Below are 19,805 nucleotides of genomic sequence, written 5' to 3'. Positions count from 1 at the left end.
CCCTTGGGGTCAGCCCAGGGCTCCTGCCAGGCCCCAGACCGGCCACTCCCTTCCCTGCTCCAAGGACCCTCCTCCTCCTGCCTCCTAAATTCACACCCCAAGGAAGCAGCAGCAGCCAGTGGGGCTTGGCTCCACACTGCCTTTATTCACACTGCTCACCCCCGATGCTGCCAGCAGACAGGGACTCACTGGGGCTGGGGGGACCCCTACATGAGAGGAGGATTTGAGGCAGAGTCCCTGAGAGCACAGGAGAGGAGGGGAGGGCAGAGAAGGCGAGGCAGGCCCCCCTGAGCCCCTCGCACGAGTGCAGGCCAGCAATGCTGGGAAGCGAGGCTGCATGCCTGGCCCCGGTGCTGGGGTGGGGGGCATCTTGCCAGAATAAGGGCCCCTTTCCTGGGAGCAGGGCCACTCGTGGCAGGCGTGGATTCAGGCTGAGACACACTGACAGCCCCACGATGTCTGCCTCTAGTGAGTGCAAGTACCTGAGAACTATGCTTTCAGCGGCTGCTCGGAAACCTTGGTCAGGTGAACGAAGTGGGTGCCACGATCCCGAAGGCGGGACAGAGACCGAGTTCCCGGGAGAGAAGGTGGCTGGGAAGGACCACTGCCAGACCCTAAGATCAGGCCGGCAGTTGGGGGAGGGCCGGCTCTGGCTCCCACCCCAGCAGCCTGCAGTGGGGTGAGGATCTGGGGTGCAAGTACCCCTCCCAGGGTTGAAGAAGGCAGGGACAAGGAGGAACCATTCACCCCTCCCAAGTCTGCCCGAGAGGAGATGGCAACCAGCCCTCAGCCAACTTGGGACCCGTCAGCCCGTCTGCTGCAAATGCGGCCCAGGGAAGGGGGTGCACGGCAAATGAGCACACACAAGTTCACGGAACCCCTGCGACCTGGCCTCAGGGTCAGGTGGTCTGAGGAGTGAGCCAGGTGGTAGGTGACAGGCTAAGCTCCCTCCTGACCTCTGCCCCACCCAGGCCTCTCCCCTACGACTACCAGGAGACACCCAGGAGGAAGAGACAGCCCTGAGCAGTGAGTGAGAAGGCCCGACTCCAGCGTGCATGGGAGGCCGGGCCCAGCTCCTGGTCCGGACACACTGCCTCAGACTATATCCCATCATGAAAAAGAGCTAAACTGAATGGAAACTTAACCAAAACAATTCAGTCTCACAGTGATGCTCTCCGGGCGTGCGCACGTGCGCACACACACACACACACACACACACACACACACACCCCTATCCACAGGCACCAGGCATACTCTCACCCACGCTCTTAGCTGTGGGCTACACACATGTGGGTGCACACACACACACTCCGCACACTCAGACACCTTCGGCCGTCCATCCCCAGTGGGTGCACACACGCACACGCTCCACACACTCACCTTCGGCCGTCCATCCCCAGTGGGTGCACACACGCACACGCTCCGCACACTCAGACACCTTCGGCCGTCCATCTCCAGTGGGTGCACGCACATGCACACGCTCTGCACACTCACCTTCGGCCGTCCATCTCCTGTGGGTGCACACACGCACACACTCCCAACACTCACTCTCAACCATCCATCTCCCACCCACAGAGCACCAGGGGCCTGTGCCCAAGACTCAGTGTTGGCTGCTGACGTGGAGGGTGTAGAAGGCCCAGGGCTCGGGGACATAGATGACGCCCGGGTACTTCTTCCTGAGGACGGGGTCATTCCACAGCCAGGCGACCCAGAGCGCCACGAGCAGGAGGGTGAGGGCGAAGGAGTAGAAGAGGAAGAGGCCGTTGCTGTCGAGGAAGAGGCGCTTCCGCTTCTGGTGCAGGACGAGGGCCAGCATGGCAAAGGAGGTGAAGATGAAGAGGATGAAGATCTGGCCCTCGGTGACCAGGTACCTGAGGAGGCAGGCAGGCAGTGAGGGGTTGGGGGCGCCACGACAGCCCCTCCTGCCCAGCGTGCCCTCTACCCAAGCACCAGGCTGCCCTCCCAGCCGGTCAGAACAGCGTGTCGAGTGAGGGGCTCCACTGTGAGCCACGGCCAGTACACAGCATTCAGATTTGGCTTCTAGAATTACTATTTTTCAAAAGGTCGAGTTTGTTGCCAATATTTAAATAACAGATTACCTGCCCACGTGGAGTTCTGATTTCCCTGCTAACTTTAGGTTTGTATTCCCACATGACTATAACTGACGAGGAGAAAGCAGCTGCTCAGAGACAGCATGGTCCCGCAGCTTGCCACAGCCCCCACCACTCCCTACTGCCTCACTTGATGCCCACTTGATGAATTTCTATCACCAGCTTAGTTCCTAAAGGCATCTGAGTTTGCGGACGCAGTTTCAGTTTATGGGGTTGTCATGACTGTCTCCTTGAAGGCTGGGACACAGTCTCATTCCCCAGCGTTCCCTCCAGCTCTCATGGCAGTACCTAGCACATGGCCAGGAAGGCAGTAACGCTTGCTGGAGGGCTTCTCAGAGGTTATCTCATCCACTCCCCTGCCTCTGTGCTGACCCATCCCACTCAAGCAACTGCATAGCTCTGCAACTGAGTGGCTGGGTCACCTTGGGGAATTTACATGACATCTTGGAGCCTTTTTCTTACTCATAAAGGGGGCATAAATGGCCCTAGCTCTCGAGGTTACTGATGAGAACTGTGTACTTAGAAAGGCACATTGTTCAATGAATGGCCCCCTGTAGCTGTCACTGAACTGACACACCATGGGTAAGAACGGGCCGAGCTTCTCACTTCTCACCCTTTTCCCTCCAGCTGTGGTCATCACCCATTCCTTCTAATCCTGTCCTGGGTGGGCATATGGTTTCACCCTCATGGACCCCCACTGCTCGCCAGGGGCAGCCCCTGGAGGTGGGGGAGGCTTCCCCCCAGAGAAGGGCTAGGACACCCACCCTTTCTCAGATACCCACAATCCCCGGGGAGCCTGTCTCCAGAGCAGAAGTGATAGAGGAGAGGGAAGAGCCTGGCTGAGGCCTGGTCCTCTGGAATGGGAAGAGGAAACCAGGTGGGAAGCCCTGAGGCCATGGAATTCCCCTGTAAGTATCCTTGTCATCTCCATGATGCTTCTCTCTGGGTTCTCACCATGTCCCAAAAGGGAGACAGCCTGGTATCATCCTCATTTCACAGAGGGGGAAATTCAGCCCCCCCGCCCCTCCCACCCTACCAGGCTCTACAGGCTTCTGCTCTACAGCCCTCCCCAGGGCTTCCCCGATGGCTCAGCAGGTAAAGAATCCGCCTGCAACGCAGAAGACACAGGAGATGCTGGTTCGATCCCTGGGTTGGGAAAATCCCCTGGAGAAGGAAATGGCAACCCACCCCAGTATTCCTGCCTGGGAGAATCCTATGGAAAGAGGAGCCTGGTGGGCTGCAGTCCATGGCTCACAAAGAGTTGGAACGACTGAGCGACTAAGCACACACAGAAATTATGCCTCGACATGGATTCTACAGGCCCTGAGGTTACACTCTGAGTGTAGAGAAGCCATGCTCAGGCCCGCCTTAAAGGCACTGTCCCAGTCCTCACTGAAGAGGAGGGAGCAGGGACCCCAACAGGGAGCCTCACAGGGCTCACACAGCAGCTCTGTGGTCGGAAGCACATTTTCACTGACTGGATCACTAAGGGGCCCCCTCCCTGCCACCCCAGGTCTGCCGTCCACTCACCAGTAGTACAGGCCACTGGGCACCACCAGGAGCAGGGCTGCCCCTGGCATTGAGCTCTCAGCTTTGGTGGGAGTAAAGCAGCCGCTGAAGTACATGAAGAGGATGAGGAAGAAGGGGATGTACCTGCAACAGGGAAGCCGGTGCTCAGCTGCTCGGCCGCCCGGCCCGCCCGCCCCACCATCCTAGGACTGGCTGCCTGCGCCACCTGTGCGGTCTCACCTGTTTGGGTGAGGGCACTCCCAGCCTCTCCTGGGCAGGGGGTCTAGGAAGGAAGATGAGGCCTGCTCCCTGAGCACATGCAGATCCGAGCCATGGGCGGGGGTGGGGGCGGCCTCCTCCCACACTGTCCCAGCCACCTCACTCACTCCCCATGTGTGCGCATGTCTCTCTCACTCTCTCTGCCCCACGCACTCACCCCAAGACCAGCAGCCCCCAGCCCCTCACTGCCCTGGGAAAGGGTACACCTAGCAGGGTTGAGGACGGAGAGGCCCGAGGTCCCAGTCTGGGGGAAAAAAAGGGGTGGGAGGTGGAACAGTACCTGCTGGGGGCCTTCCAGGAGCTCTGTGAAGCTCCTTCACTCACACTCAGCCCCCAGCCTCACCCCCTTCCACGCACAGCTCACCCAAGTACCACCCTCTCTCCTCTCCACACACACACGCTGCTCCCCACACGCCTGTGCCAGCTCGCACAACACCCCCTTTCTGTTCCCACCCCCTCATCTACTTCCCCACCTTCCCCTCACGCGGCCCCCACACCCTCGGAGTCCTGCTCTTTCATTTCTCCAGGCCCCTGTTCATCTTTCCTCCTCCCTTCCCCAGCCTTCCATGGTAAGGGTCTCCTGGCACAGGCCAGGGAGAACTGGCAAGAGGCCTGTCTGTGCAAGGACACCCTGACTTTCTAGACCCCAAAAGAGAACCCGGAAATACAATGTAGGGCCCGTGTGACACGAGTGGGGCCACCCACGTCCAGGGTTGGCTCTGGCACTAGCTGTCAGCCCATGGGCAAAGCCCCTCCCACCGGCCCCAGCTCATCCTGGGATAAAGTGGGGTCTGGAACAGACGACTGCCCCAGCTCGGGCCGCACCTCCTGTGGCTGAGCCCACACTTGAGGTTTCCTCCACTGTGGGGTGAAGGGGTGGGAGGAAGGAGCTCCCAGGGGAGTTCCGAGGAGGAGGCGGCACTAAGAGCACCCCTACTCCCACCTCGCCCCCAGCCTGGTTCAGCCGGTCCTCCTCGGCTCCCTCCCTGCCTCTGGGTCCCCATCCTCATCCCCAGGGTGGGGGGAGTTGTTTACCAGCGCTGCAGCCTCGGCCCAGGGAGGACAGGCGCTCGCTGCCCTCTAGTGGCCGCCACGGACACTGCAGGCCGGTGGGCAAGGAAGGCGGCGAGGCGGGAGCCACAGCGCCCCCTGCTGGGGAAGAGCACCCCATTCCAGCGGCTGGGCTGGACACGTCGAGACCCCGGGGCCCCTTGTTCAGCGTCACCATGGCCAGGGCCCCATCACTCACCACATGGAGTGGCCCAGGTACTCATCGTAGTAGTAGAGCAGCTCAAAGGAGTCGATCTGGGGGGCAGCAGAGGCCAGGCGTGGGGCAGAGAGGGTGGGGCTTCAGGAAGGGTGTCGGGCCCACGCAGCCCCCAGGCTACCCTCCCCGACTGCCCATGCCTCCCTCAACTGCCCCCAGTCCCTCCCTATGGGGAGGAGGGGATCTGGGTGGGGGCATCCTAGCTTGGGTTGGGGGGTGGGTAGGGAGGCGACCTGCTTTATCTGGGGCACCTGTGACAGGTCGGCAATGTCTTTGGCCTCTAGGACAGACCGTACAGTGGCGGTGGGGGCTCACCAGCGTCTCTGGTTTGAGATTCTTGATGATGGGGTTCTCACGGACCGACAGATGGTTCTGGTAGCCACTGAAGATCAGGCGGTGGTTCACTGAGTCACCCACCAGGTGGATGCTGGCCCCCATGATGAAGGTGATGATGCTAACGTAGATCAGGGAGCGTGGCAAGGTGCGGGGGCACCGCTCGATGAGCTGAGGTCAGAGGGAGGCCCCACAGCATGACCCCGACGCCATCACCACAGGAGACACCCTCTGCTTGCCCCCCTCACACCCAGAGTGGGATGGATGCCACCAGCCAGAAAGCCCCTCTCACACTGGGTTCCCTTTAGGGGAGTCAGTCCAGCCTCCATCATCTCACATGATCCCTGTGAACCCAGTAGGTGCTGAGGAAGAGCATCCCCTTCGGCCCAAGAGGAAACACACTCCCCGGGGCCAGCTCATTGCCCAAGGTCAAACACACCCATATACAGTGCTGGAGATGACAGCCAGGCCTTCCACAGAGGCAAGCCAGGCCCTGACCTCCCACCACCCCTAGTTCTGCTTCCGGGTGACTGGGCTGGACTGTTGAGGCTGGGCTGCTCCCATTTCTGAGCAACTGAGCCACGCAAACAAACATGTGTGGCAGGTGTTTCTGAAACTAAGTTATTTAATTAAAGACCCCTTCAAATTCAGAGATTACACCTTCCCCACTTTGAAAGAAAGAAAACGAAGTCACTCAGCCGTGTCTGACTCTTTACAACCCCATGGACTGTAGCCTACCAGGCTCTTCCATCCATGGGATTTTCCAAGCAAGAATACTGGAGTGGGTTGCCATTTCCTTCTCCAGGAGATCTTCCCAACCCAGGGATTAAACCCAGGTCTCCCGCATTGTAGGCAGACACTTTACCGTCTGAGCCACCAGGGAAGTTCGGAAATGTCTCTCTAAAAACAAAAGGACGGGGATAGGAAATGGCAGTAGTTTTAAGAGACTTTACTTGGCAAAATGCAAAGCCAGCAGAGCAGACAGCTCTCTAGGAGACATCTCTGTGTTCCCAGTGGTGTCTCAAAGTCAGGGCTCTCGGTCCGGAGGAGAGAGTTCACCCTCCATTGCTGCCCTTCCTGCCTCCAGCCCCCACCTGCCTGCCCAACTGGTCCCTGACCTCTCCCTGAGCAACCCAGCCACTCCTTCCACCTCAGCCTCCCCAAACATGGCTCCTCAAGCCCAGCCTTGTCTTCAGATACTCCCGCCTGAAGGTCTCTCCCAGTTCACCCCCAGGCACACCAGGTGGAGGCCCAAATCACACGCCCCTCCCTGGGGAAGCCTGCTCCGTCCCTCCCAGGCAGAGGCAGCCCTGCCTCCCCTGGGGCCCTCTGTCATAGCCTTCGGCCCCGGAGTCAGGCAGGGGACAGCCTGATTCAGGCCACTCCCAGGGCTGGGCGGCAGGGCAGAGAAAGGAACAAGGGCAGGGAGGGAGAGGAGGGAGCCTGGGATAGTACCTGGAGCAGGAGGAAGGGCGTGATGATGTTGTAGGCCATGTGGAAGTAGTCCCCCACGCTGGGCTTGTTGAGCGGAAACCACTCGAGAGGGAACACCAGCTGGGGAGCAAGTGGAGAATGCAGTTTACAAGGCCTGACCCACACGGCCTCAGAACTGCCTCTGCACACGCTGCGCTCTGTCTGTGATCTCCTGGAGTCCTCCTGGCAGCACTGGGGTGAAGGTGTTTCCAGACAAACTGAGTCCCAGAGAAGGTAGACGTGTCTCCAGTCACAAAGCAGGTGCGAACCCAGAGTCTGATCCTGTGTCACTCTCCTGTGGATACCAAATAAAGGTCCCGGGTACCCACCAGCCTGGGAGTTAGAAGATCCTTTGGGACTCAAGCATGCCAAAAACTTTCTGCGTAACCCCAGGGCAAGTTCTTCCCTTCTTCCTGCCTCAGTCTCTCCATCTGTAACACGAAATGTGGCCCAGATGGTCTACGTGGACCCTAGTGATCTGGCTCATTAGAATGATGACAAGAAATCCTGACCACCCACCCAGGTGTGAAAAACACTCTGTCCACTGAGCAGATGGACCACTTCCAAATCAGGTCGGAACTATACCTTCTGAAACAAAGGAGAAAATAAGTGAGTTCTAAAAGCAGCTTCAGTTCTTCCTTTCCTACCTTCTCTGAGACAGGCCAGGGCCATTCCTCTGTCTGGAATTCCCTTGTTCTTCCTACTGGTCTACCCCAGTGAGTCCCAGCCTTGTCAGGGTTAGTGTGACAACACCTATACAAGATCACAACGCTTCCAATCCCTGCCCTGCCAAACTGTACTTCTAGAATCTACTGATGGAGAACACCTGTAACGGTCATAAATTTCAATCAAAAATTGAAATGCTTATCTCTTTTAATTAAAAAATGTTGTGCTGGATAAAACCAACCTGCAGAAATAAATCTCCCAGGAGACAGGAATCTCAATCTCTTTCTTGCTGTGTGGGCATCTCTATAGCTTTATCTACAGCAAGATATACAGCTGGCTGAAACACTCGGTGATAGCAAAGAATCAGAAATAGGCCAACTATTCAACCAAACATCTGTATCACAGAAGGTTAAGCAACCACAAACAGAAATGACACCTCATATGTGCTGACATGGAGAGACATCCATAAAACAGTCTAAAGTAAAACAAGCAAATTGCAGACTAAGGTATAAAGTAAAATCTCATTTTGGTTAAAGGGGAAAAAAAAAAGATGCACACATGTGTTGCATGAGCAGAGAAAGGAGTAAAAGGCTCTGCCCCAAACAGTCAGAAGTGGGACCGCAAAGGGAGAGTCTCATACTTCTTTGTATTACTGGGTATGAACTCACTTGTTATATAACCATGACATACTACTTTTATAACTTGTAAAAGGTTTTATTTTGTAGTTACTAAAAATTTGAGACTATCATGTATACATCTGCAAAGCTCATGTATACACTGGACCTTTTCAGATGTATGCTCCTACTGAGCCCACTTAGGGTTACAGTAGCCACAGCGACTCTGAGCAGGATGGCGGGAGGTGATTTGCCCCACCGGGGAGCCCTATTAGGCCAGATGAGGCTGAGTCCTAGTGAGTGAGGAGAGCCACGAGCCACCCTGGCCTCATCTCCCCTCTCCCTGGAACACCAGTTTGATGGGCAGCCCCTTTGTCCCCTGGAAAGTGGAACCTTCGTGCTGCAAGGGGGCTCAGGTCACCTGGTCCAACCAGTCTTCTTACAGATGAGAGAACCAAAGCCCAACGACACTGACTTGCCCCAAATCACCTACAACCCTGACTGGGAGCCCTGACTCCTGGGTCAGTCCCTTTTCTTTCACCTACATTTAAAAAACATGTAAACCTTACCAAAAGCCTGCAGAAAGGAGACTCAACATCCACCATACCTCCTCCCTGAAACCACTGCCAGAAGCTTTCCTTCATCCCCTTGAAGTCTTGGATCCCATGTATATAAGATCATTAGGGCCGTTACTGACTGGCAGGCAGTTCATATGCATGCCACCCAGGCATCTGTTTTCTCCTTAAACATTCCAGGATGCTCTATAGTACCCACGATTCCTGTTCACTGCCCAGGCAGCTCAAGTCATATATGACATGCACAGTCAGCCCATACTCTTCACCTCCAGAGAACACAATTCTATCCCAAGGCCGTGGGGAAGGCTGGTGGGATCCTTTCCCATACTCCACTGTCTGAATTGGTGCTTTGGTTAAACCTGAATGTGAGATATTGGGGCAAGTGGTGGGGGGCACAGTATGACTGTTCAGATCCCCTACTCCCTGGCAGCGGGCACACTGGTTACAGCCATAGAACTAAGGGACCGCATTCTCACGGTGTACCAGTCGGGGCAAGGACTTGTCTGAGGTCACTCTGATCATTCAGATCACACTGTCTCCACACTGCCGGTCGGGGGTTCCATCCACAGCTTCACGCTCACCATGGCTATGGGGCGGCCAAAGTCCAGAACCCAGTTCTGCAGCGTGAAGTAGAACCAGAGGTCAAGGTGGAAGGGGGCCGTGCCAGCAGCCTCGTCAGCCTTGACGGAGCTGTGCCTGGGAAAGAAGTAAACGAAAGCAGTCAGCCCTTCTCTACTCCATGGGAAGACTCCCCACCAGGACAAGCCACAGGAATTTGTGGGTAGGAGGAAACACACATGATTAAGTTCTAGGAAAAGGTTTTGCTCGAAGTTCTGGGGCCTGGGGGAAGGGATCCAGAGATGGACTCCGTCTGCCCTGACAGTTGCTTCTCTAGGATTCAAGAAGGAAAATACTCAACAGATACAATCACGTTGGGCTCTCTCACCTATAGACTGACGGGGAGATCGGATGGGGCAGAGGTTGCAAATGTGGCTGAAAGGCATGAAACATGGTGATGGATGATGATGGCTCGTACTCTTGCCTGGAAAATCCCATGGACGGAGGAGCCTGGTAGGCTGCAGTCCATGGGGTCACTAAGAGTCGGACACAACTGAGCGACTTCCCTTTCACTTTTCACTTTCATGCACTGGAGGAGGAAATGGCAACCCACTCCAGTGTTCTTGCCTGGAGAATCCCAGGGACAGCGAGGCCTGGTGGGCTGCCATCTATGGGGTCGCACAGGGTCAGACACAACTGAAATGACTTAGCAGCAGGCTTTACTGAACACTTTCTACATTCCAGGCACTCCTCCGGCTGTTTACATGTACCATCTCATTTAACTCTCTTAATGCTCACAGAAACCCTCTGAGGTTACACTATTAACCTCATTTTACAAGTGGAAAAACTGAGCCCAAGACGTTAAGTGCTGTTGTGCTGTGCTTAGTCACTCAGTTGTGTCTGACTCTGTGTGACCCCATGGACTGTAGCCCGTCAGGCTGCTCTGTCCGTGGGGATTCTCCAGGCAAGAATACGGGAGTGGGCTGCCTCAAATGATTACATTTCAGAGCTTCTGTTGTTAACCTCTAGTCTTAGAGTCACAGGTCTCCCTGGTGGCTCGGTGGTAAAGAATCTGCCTGCCAATACAGGAGACGAGATGTGACTTTGATCCCTTGGGGAGGAAGATCCCCTGCAGAAGGACATGGCAACCCACTCCAGTGTTCTTGCCTGGGAAATCCCACAGAGGAGACTGGTAGACCACAGGCCATGGGGTGATAAAAGAGTTGCCACTTAGTGACTAAACATTGTATTCACAGTGATTTGTTCACAGGATGGGCGTGTGACCTGAGATGGACCAATAGGAGCCCCTTAGTGAGATGTGATCTACAGCTGGTAGACTGAGATGAACAGGGGGCCTCCCTTTCCCTTGGTTTCTGAACCACGAGGAAGTAGGAATGGGGCTGCTGGTGTCCTTCCTGTCACCAATGCACAGTAAAACCTAAGGAGGAACCCAGCAGGAATAAGGAGGAAGCCAGCAGGAATAAGGTGATGTGGGGGACGTGGCAAGAAGCAGAGCACCATCTTTGGATGCCCATCCCTTCTGCAAAGCAGTCAGCCACCTGCTCTTCACAGGTGAGCTGAAGTTCAAGGGCAGGAAACATGCCACCTTCTCCAAGAAGGCCTCCCTGATGAAGCTTTCCCCAAAACCCACTACAGAGAGTACTTCACCTCTAACGCCCACCCAGGCCATGACATCACAGAGATGAGTTTTGCTCTTACTGAGACCCTCAAGAAGAAGGGTGATTTTAAGATTCCTGCAACTCACCAATCTCCCCATCAGAGTACAAATCCTCTTTACAGATCCCTGCCACTACTCGCATACCTCCACTGACAAGCAGTCCCCTCCTCCTAAGATGACTCAGGTGTGAGTTATATTGCCTCGTTAGTGCCCAGACCAGAAGCTGTGTGACAAGTGCCTGTATTCTCCAGAGTTTTCAGCTCAGTACCTGATTTATGCTCAGTGACTACTGGCTGATATAAAACAATCCCAGTTACCAGTCAATTATAGAACTACCAAGGGCTTCCGAGGTAGCACTAGTGGTAAAGGAACCCCTGCAAATGCAGGACACTCAGGAGACCTGGTTCAATCCCTGGGTCAGGAAGATCCCCTGGAGAAGGAAATGGCAGCCCACTCCAGTATTCTGGAGAATCCCATGGACAGAAGAGCCTGGTGGACTATACAGTCCATGAGGTTGCAGAGAGTCAGACACGACTGAAGTGACTTAGCAGGCACCTGCCCGTCCATTTCAGAGGCTAATCAAACATTAGCTTAGAGGCGCCATGAAGGTTTCCCTCTGTCAGCTCTGCCATTGCTTCGGTAATTTTCAGGGATCCTTTTCAGCCAATTCCAAGAATGGTCCGCACTGGGTTGCTAGAGCAACTCAGAGCCAGGAAGGCAAGCTGTTGGGGATCTCATTATCCTCTGGTGGCAGAATGGATGGGTGGAGTGGGTTTTCCAGGTCAGCCAAGTCTTCCTGTCCACCCCCTCTGCTCAGTGCCCACTTACTGTGTGCCATGCCAGGAGTGTCCCCAGCACCATCTCACCGAAGCCCCACAGCAATACCAGGAGACTGTTACCCTCCCATTTTACAAACGAGGAAACTGAGGCTTAACCAAGGTTTGGTTCAGTTCAGTTCAGTCGCTCAGTCGTGTCCGATACCTGCCCTAATAAGAAGCTGCATCAACTATTCTTTCTGTCAGACTATTTCCCATTCCCCTCTCCTTCTGGTGAAAGATGATGTTCCCTGAGACAGAGGGAAGGCCAAAAACCCAGGTCAGCCCAGTGGGACTTTTCTAACTACAGTTGAAAACAGAACTCTCCTTTCTGTGCTGTGGTGCTAAAGATGAGAGCCCGAGGGCCCGGGGCTGCCTGTGGCCAAGGTACCAGCCTCAAGGGACAGTCAGATAAGAATGAAGCAGCCCTGCAGAGAAGAGCAGGAGAAAAGAGGAGAAAAAGGCCCGAGAAGGTTCACATTCCCAGTTCCGGGCATCCCCAAGGCAACAGTTTAGCCACAAGAGCCAAGACATTCGCTTTTGCTAAGGGTGTTGCAGTTCACATTGGCTTTCTGTCACTCCGCAACCCAGGAGTCCTGACGTGCACAGAATTCAAACCAGGGTCTATATGGATTTGAGACCTGTGCTCTAAGTTGCTTGCTATTCTGCTGCTGATTACTATCAGCTATAGAATATATCAGGAGATCAAGATACAGAAGGACCGGTGTGGCCTGGAGCAGCATGCAAAGCCTGCAGGAAGGAATGGAGCCTGGAAACATGGATGGGTGGATTCCTGTTGGCAGAAAAGCAGAAAGAGCACAGCATCAGAGGCCTGGAGGTGGGAGTGAGACAGGCGCTGCAGGGAGCTGCGATGCCTGGCTTTCCAGTGGAAGGAAGAGAAGGAGGGGCTGCTGGGCCTTCAGACCGGGCAGAAACTGAGACGACTAACCGTGAGGACAGTCTGGATGAGTACGAAATGAGCGACTGGTACAGAAGTCCCACTATGCCCTTCCCCATCATGACCATCAAGGCAAGGCCTCGAAAAGCAGGCAGGGACAACCTCCAGGCCTGAAGAGCTTAGAAGAGGAAGAAGGAAATAGTCTTCACTGTTGGGACTTCCCTGGTGGTCCAGTGGCTAAGCCTCTGCGCTCCCAATGCCAGGGGCCCAGGTTCGATCCCTGGTCAGAGAACGAGATCCCACATGCCACAACTAAAGAGCCCACAGGCCATGATGAAGATCAGTGTGCCTCAATGAAGACCTGGTGCAGCCAAATAAATAAAGAGATAAACATTAAAAAAAAGGTCCTCAGTGTCTGTTCTGGAAACCTTCAGAGCAGGATGTTCGGTAGAGAAAATAAAAGGTGTTTTGCAAGCCTGGGAAGCACTTAGTGTGAGTCTCTGGAAGCTGTGGATACCAAGCACGTACTCAGGACTCAATGACTCTTTCCTCCATCACCTCAGGAGGCACCTCAGTCAACAGGGATCCCTGCCAGGAGTCCAGCCTGGCTGAGCAGAAAGAAAAAGGGCAGGTGCAAGGCTCACACCCAACTTGGGAATCAAGACTGGTGAGCACCTGTTTTCTTCTGCTGGGACTCTGAGCACAGGAGGCAGATCACGGAGAGGGAAGGTATCCTCTCCCCCAGCCCTGTCCTGGGGATGAGCATCCTCATGCTAACCCAAGTACCTGACTCCTCAGACACGGAGCCCCCAGACTGCCAGCTCTAGGCCCCAGTCATCAGAAACTCCTGCTGAGAATGACGGAAGCACGGGGGCAGGTAACCCAAGACACGGAGGGCCTTTTCTCTCCTCCACAGCTTTACAAGCCTACCATCTGGGAAAACGGATACCACGACAGTTGGAAAGCACATACCATACAGCGCATAACATACAAATGAAATATTCAAAGCAGTCACTAGTATCTGCAGGACCGCCTGGCAGAAAAGGAAGGTGTCCCAGCTACCATGGAGTCAAGCAGGGACCTATGAATGGGGACTATAGAGGGACGGATTTGGGTTCTATATGCACAATGGTGAAATACCTGACATGGTGAGAATTTTAAACAAAAAATGAGAAAACAAAAGCAAAAAAAAAAAAAAAGAGGCAAAAAGGAAAGGCAATTTGAAACTCCAGGAAAAACAAAAGCAGTATAAGAAAGCAAATGTAACTTTTAAACTTACTGGACTCTGTAGGGAACAATATTTACATGGCTTAACAAATAAAAACATTGTATACTGATTTTCAATGTTTAGAATCAATTCACAAACAAAACATGGAAGGAAATTATGCTTAAAAAACAGCAGGTAAATTCTATCAACCTTGACAACTTGGAAGTAAAACTATAGACGACAGGAGCTAGGGAAAGAGTAAAGAAAGCTAAAAGGGCTAAAGCAGGAGGGCAGGAGACTAACAGCATCCTTTCAAGGAGGAATCAAGAGATACTGCCCTTATTTTAAATTAACTATGCTTCAATGAATAAATAAACTTTATTTAAAAAGATACTGCTTTAAAGTTGACCAAAACAGAAATAATGGTATTACATATTTCCTAAGGCTACAGAGGTAACAAAGAGCAAAACTAAAAATGGTCATAAAAAGAACTATCTTGTGAAGATGGAAGAGGTATGAGTAAACCAAATCATAACAGGATAATTAGTAGGTCAACATTAGCTTCAGAGGCTAAAAATTGATAAACCAAGAAATAGCAGTTGAGCGTAGCTTTCGTATGTGGACTCTGGAGCCTGCCTGGGTTCATATCCCAGCTCTATCACTAACCAAATCATGAGCAAGTTACCTCCTGGGCCTCAGTGTTCTCATCTGTAAAATGGGGGATAATAGTATATCCTACTTCAAGAGTTGTGGTTGGGAAAAAAAAAAGTTGTCGAATTAAATTATGCAAAAACCTTTTTCAATGCAAAAACTTAAGAGTAGGGCCTAGTCCACAGAAAGTGGTATGTATGTAGTATTTGTTACTATTATTTAGAAATATGAATTTAATTCTGATAGAAACAGCTAAAAGAAGCTAAGATGGTTGTCTCTGGTACTAGGGAGAGGTGGAAAAAGAACCACTGCTTTTTACTCTAAGCCTGTCTGTGCAATTTTATTTAATCATGGGCACGTACTACTTTGCTTATAATACAAGAAATTGTTACCAGAGCACATGAAAACTGGAATAGGGAGTGAGCACTTTGTCACTAGAGGTGTGTAAGCAAAGCACGGATGGAGCAGAGGAAATCCAAGCATCCTAGGAGTTGGACAGGGTGATTCTGCCTACTGTTGTGCAGCAATGAGACTGAGAACAGGGGGGCAATAAGGGGGGAGGTGGGCAGAGACAGCCTGGAAGAGAGCCAGCCCCGTATGCAATCCCCAGGAGCATCCTGGTTGGTGGGGAGCCCATGCAGGAGTAGAGAGGGACATCACCCCTGAGCTGCCAGTGGAGCAATAAGAACAGAAACCAGAAGCCCTAGGTTTAAGCCCTGGTTCTTGCCAGCAAATGACGTAACCTCTCTAGGTCTCGGTTTCCACATAACAAAATATGAAAAGCCTGACGGAGACACTGCATGTGGAAACGCTGCGCAAGTAAAGTGTCGACCATATCCGATGTTAACAGACGGTTCTAACTGGACTGCCACAGTTCAAGGCGAAGACTCCCAGCTTGTAGGGGATCCAGAACACAGATGTGCTTCAGCAGCAGGAGGAAGAGCTACTCCCAGCCGAGTCTCAGATTTCCACCCTTATCCCAAGTCATACCACAAACTTCCTAATACTGACTCCGAGCACACTCGTGCTCGAAAGTCTTCCATGGCTCCCCTGTGCCCTACAGAACAAAAGCTGCACCCTTAACCTGCCATTTAGGACAGGAACCAGCGTCAGTGAGACACGTAGGACTCAACACTTAAGGAGGCACAGGTGGGCCATAGAGGATTTTTGAGCACTAGTGTCCCAAGAGTGAGCTTCTCCTTGAATTTGGCACCCTATGCTCTCACTCTGGTCCCAGTTCTGCTGCCATTAAAGGCCCTTTACAGTCTATATTCCTCTTGCCACTGTACACACAGCAAGTGCCAGCACAACTGCACTGCTTGCCTTTCCCAAGCGTTCCCGGAGCTGAAATAGCCATCATTCCCCTGTCACCTACTGCGTACTTTGACATGCAGCTTAAGCGCCACTTCCTCCAGGAAGCCCTCCAAGTCGATCTCTCAACTCCAGGCGTCTGTTCCTCCTAGGTCCTACTGGACTGTGTGGCCCTCCGGGCTTCACTTTACCCACCCCTCGCACAGCGCTGGGGCACACCAGAGATGCTTAATGAATGCCTGCTCTATGCAATAAATGTCTGTGGCCTGTAAAACGGGATGAACATAGTGAAGTGGAAGATTAAAAGGTGGCTTCTGTACCTTTTCCTCCGCCCCAAGCGCCTGGCCTCAACTATCAATACATAAACCAGTAACTTCCCCTTGCTGGGAGAAGGGAACAGCAACCGTGTCGGTAAAGCCCTTCCTCGTTCTTTCTCTGGAGGGGAGTTTCCACACTTCGCTCTCTCTTCCATTAGCATTCCCAACATCCTGGGTTCCTCGGAGCAAGGAGTGAGCCTCCCGTTAACACCAGAATCCAAATTCTAGTCCTGGTTAGAAGGACTCCGAGAACTTGGGTTGGTGCCCGGGACTTGCAGGCGCTTTGGGGGCCCTAGTGTGTAGCAGCGTCCTCTGGGCTCGCCGCCACCGCCCCCATTCCGAGTTTCTTGGATCCCAGATGAGCCATCGTCCCGGAGCCAGCCGGGCCATGGGGGCCGCTGATCGCCGTGGCTGAGACTCCCTGGGTCCCGGGGCTCCCCTAGGAAGCCGCGGAGGCGTGGCTAGGCGAGTGGGCGAGGGAACAGCTGCAGGCGTAGCGCGGGGAAGACCCACTCGGGGTCCGCGGCCCGGACTCCCCGCCCGCCCGATCACGTGGCGGGGCCGCGGTTCCGCTCCGCCCGCTGGCGCGCGCCCACCTGGCCTGCAGGAAGGAGGCGCCCGGCTGCGCGCCGGGGCCGCCCGCCGCTCCCGGGTGCCGCCTCCGTGCCGCCGCCTCCATGGCTAACCTTCCGGCCAGGCCCTTCGCCCCGCTGCCGGTAACTGCAAACAGGTTCCGCTGGCCGAAGGCTGCGAAAGCGAACATCCAGCGCGCGGGCGGGCTGGGGCGTGCAAGAGGGAGAGCGCCGGCCCCGAGGGTGGAGCCGGCGGGGGCCGGGACCAGGAGACGCGCCGAGGAGCGAGGGAGGCGGGGCGAGCTCCGGGCGGGGAAGGAGGGGCCCACGGCCGGGGCCCGGCGGGGAGTAGGGGCGGAGGGAGGGGCGCACGGCGCGGGGCCTACTCGGGCAGGGATCTGCTGGGATCCCGAGTGTGGCCGGGGGCAGGAATCTGCCTAGGCTACCCGAAACCTGTATGTTAGTCAAGGGTGGGCTAGGGACGTGGGGAAAGGCCAGTTCGACCTAAATACTCCCTTGGGAAGGAGTCGAGACTGGATTTCCCTTGTCCTTGCGGACCTGAAGGCTTTGGGGGAGGGGCTCATGTCCCTTCCGGCTATGCTAGCCACCTTCCTCTGATGGAAGCTGCTGCTGCTGCTAAGTCGCTTCAGTCGTGTCCGACTCTGTGCGACCCCATAGACGGCAGCCCACCAGGCTCCCCCGTCCCTGGGATTCTCCAGGCAAGAACACTGGAGTAGCTAGCACTCCTTAAAATGTTAGCTCTGTGGCCTTTGACGCTGGGAATTAAAAATCAGTGGGATAAGGGTAGGACGCATGAAAGAGCGAATTCTTTTCAAGTTGGGGTGGATGCAGATTCCCAATCTGGCTTTGTCACTCTCTTGGACTCTGTGGCTTCATAAAAGTTACTTCCCTTCTCTTCCATTCAAACATGTACTAACTCCTGAGCAGTTCCTCATCTTCAAGACTGGATGACCAATACCGCAGGAAGGCTTAAGAGGGGATGAAAGGGAGCAGGACTCTTATGGTCCTTCCCCGCCCCCCACACATCTTCTGCCTGCCTTTGACCTGTGGAAAACTGTAGTCTAAAATTAATCACAGAAGTGAGAAATGCTGCAACAAAGGAAAACAGTCAAAAGAGACCAGATAATGTACTCATTAAGCATACTCATCAAGGACCTTTCATTTCTTCTACAGGGCTATAGATAATATTTGGAGCCATAGTCTGTGAGCTGTCTTATAGATACTAAAACACCAGGTAGAGAAGTTAACTACATGATGACCAGACTGAACCCAGGACATGAGCTCCCACAATTCCGAGAATTGACCACAAAGAAATGGTAACAAATGGACCCTGGAACTGAAGATTAATTGTACCTAAAACAATCAAGATGACACTGGTCAGACCACTGATGACCAATTTGAAGATGACTGTCATAGATGACTGCTGTTTCTGCATGTAGGCCCCTGCTCCTCAGTCAGTCAGTTCAGTCACTCAGTCATGTACGACTCTTTGTGACCCCATGAACTGCAGCAGGCCAGGCTTCCCTGTCCATCACCAACTCCTGGAGCTCGCTCAAACTCATGTCCGTCTCATCCTCTGTCGTCCCCTTCTCCTACCTTCGGTCTTTCCCAGCATCAGGGTCTTTTTCAATGAGTCAGTTCTTTGCATCAGGTGGCTAAAGTAATGGAGCTTCAGCTTCAGCATCAGTCCTTCCAATGAATATTCAGCACTGATCTCCTTTTAGAATGGACTGGTTGGATCTCCTTGCAGTCCAAGGGACTCTCAAGAGTCTTCTCCAACACCACAGTTCAAAAGCATCAATTCTTCAGTGCTTAGCTTTCATTATGATCCAACTCTCACATCCATACATGACCACTGGAAAAGTCATAACTTTGACTAGATGGACCTTTGTCGGCAAAAGTGTAGGGTCCCTCCTCACTCTGTCTATAAAAGCTCTCACCTCCTGCTTATGGTGGGGGCTGGGGGGAGTCGGCCTTTGGATGAATGTCCTTTCCCCTCCCCGCCCCAGTTGCCGGCATCTGAAATAAAGAAACTTTCCTTTTCACCAACCTGGCCTGTTTATTGGCTTCTGACTGGTGAGAAGCCAGACCCCAGACACATACCTTTCAGTAATAGGGGGACTGGTAAGTGGGGGGGTGGAGGTGGGGAAGATACTGAATACTGTGAGGTTGGAGACTTGGAGGGGGTGGTGTCAGACAAGGCTTCTGGAGGACAGCTTAGGGAACTGAACTCCATTTGCTGAGGTGGAGCACAGCCAATTTACTGAGGACTTGTGGTTGCTGAAAAAAAGCACAACCTAAAAGTTGAGAATTATGTTTTATTTGGGACATTCCTGAGAGCTGTAGACCAGTACACAACCTCTCAGATAGCTCTGAGGCATTGTTTCAAAGAGATAAGGGTGAAGCCAGGATGTTCTGTTCAGTTGGTAAGTCGTGTCCAACTCTTTGCAACCCCATGGACTGCAGCAATCCATAAGTTTGCTCAAATTCATGTCCAGTGAGTTGGTAATGCTATCTAGCCATCTTATCCTCTGCTGCCCCCTTCTCCTTTTGCCTTCAATCATTCCCAGCATCAGGGTCTTTTCCAATGAGTCAGCTCTTCAGGTGGCCAAAGTATTGGAGCTTCAGCTTCAGCACCAGTCCTTACAATAAATATTTAGGGTTGATTTCCTTTAGGACTGACTGGTTTGGTCTTCTTGCTGTCCAAGGGAGTCTCAACAGTCTTCTGTAGCATCACAATTCAAAAGCATCAATTTTTCAGCGCTCAGCCTTCTTTAGGGTCCAGCTGATCTTGGCGAGACAGCAGTGAGTGTGGTGTGAAGTGAGATCTTAATTCCCCGCCCAGGAATTGAACATGAATGGCCTGGATGAGAACCAGGAATCCTAGCCACCAGACCAGCAAGGGCTAGAGCCTAGAAGCTACTTTTCCCTGGATCTTTGCCCCCAGTGA

The 19,805-nt window shown here is 53.5% G+C and overlaps 1 protein-coding gene and 1 long non-coding RNA gene across 8 annotated transcripts; one reads left to right on the top strand and one right to left on the bottom strand.

Moving 5' to 3' along the window:
- Positions 1-125: 125 nt before the first annotated feature.
- On the bottom strand, positions 126-17,079 carry CLN6 (CLN6 transmembrane ER protein). 7 transcript variants are annotated; one of them, XR_015135339.1, is made up of 8 exons: positions 16,859-17,079; positions 9,409-9,523; positions 6,955-7,053; positions 5,482-5,670; positions 5,149-5,204; positions 3,861-3,903; positions 3,642-3,764; positions 126-1,871 (listed from the first exon to the last, which is right to left on the bottom strand). XR_015135339.1 is itself a non-coding variant. In XM_086322830.1 (8 exons), exons 4-8 carry the CDS (start codon positions 6,991-6,993, stop codon positions 1,601-1,603), a joined length of 678 nt encoding a protein of 225 aa, XP_086178956.1. In that variant the 5' UTR covers positions 6,994-7,267; positions 9,409-9,523; positions 16,017-16,211; positions 16,859-17,079; the 3' UTR covers positions 126-1,600. The 7 variants fall into 7 exon arrangements, 6 of the variants coding, with proteins under 6 accessions (XP_086178956.1, XP_086178953.1, XP_086178954.1 ...); XM_086322830.1 differs by lacking the exon at positions 3,861-3,903 and adding an exon at positions 16,017-16,211 and having other exon boundaries at positions 6,955-7,267; XM_086322827.1 differs by lacking the exon at positions 3,861-3,903 and adding an exon at positions 16,017-16,211.
- On the top strand, positions 16,841-18,904 carry LOC147365279 (uncharacterized). The gene is made up of 2 exons (XR_015135343.1): positions 16,841-16,978; positions 18,029-18,904. It is a non-coding gene; the product is annotated as an uncharacterized LOC147365279 (long non-coding RNA).
- Positions 18,905-19,805: the final 901 nt, after the last annotated feature.

Source organism: Bos grunniens, chromosome 10 (genome assembly GCF_055505025.1).
Source record: "Bos grunniens cultivar Pamir isolate PY7600 chromosome 10, Bosgru_T2T1.0, whole genome shotgun sequence".
Lineage (NCBI taxonomy): Eukaryota > Metazoa > Chordata > Mammalia > Artiodactyla > Bovidae > Bos > Bos grunniens.
Note: the sequence above shows the minus strand (reverse complement) of the source record. Positions and strands in the feature narration are given on the sequence as shown.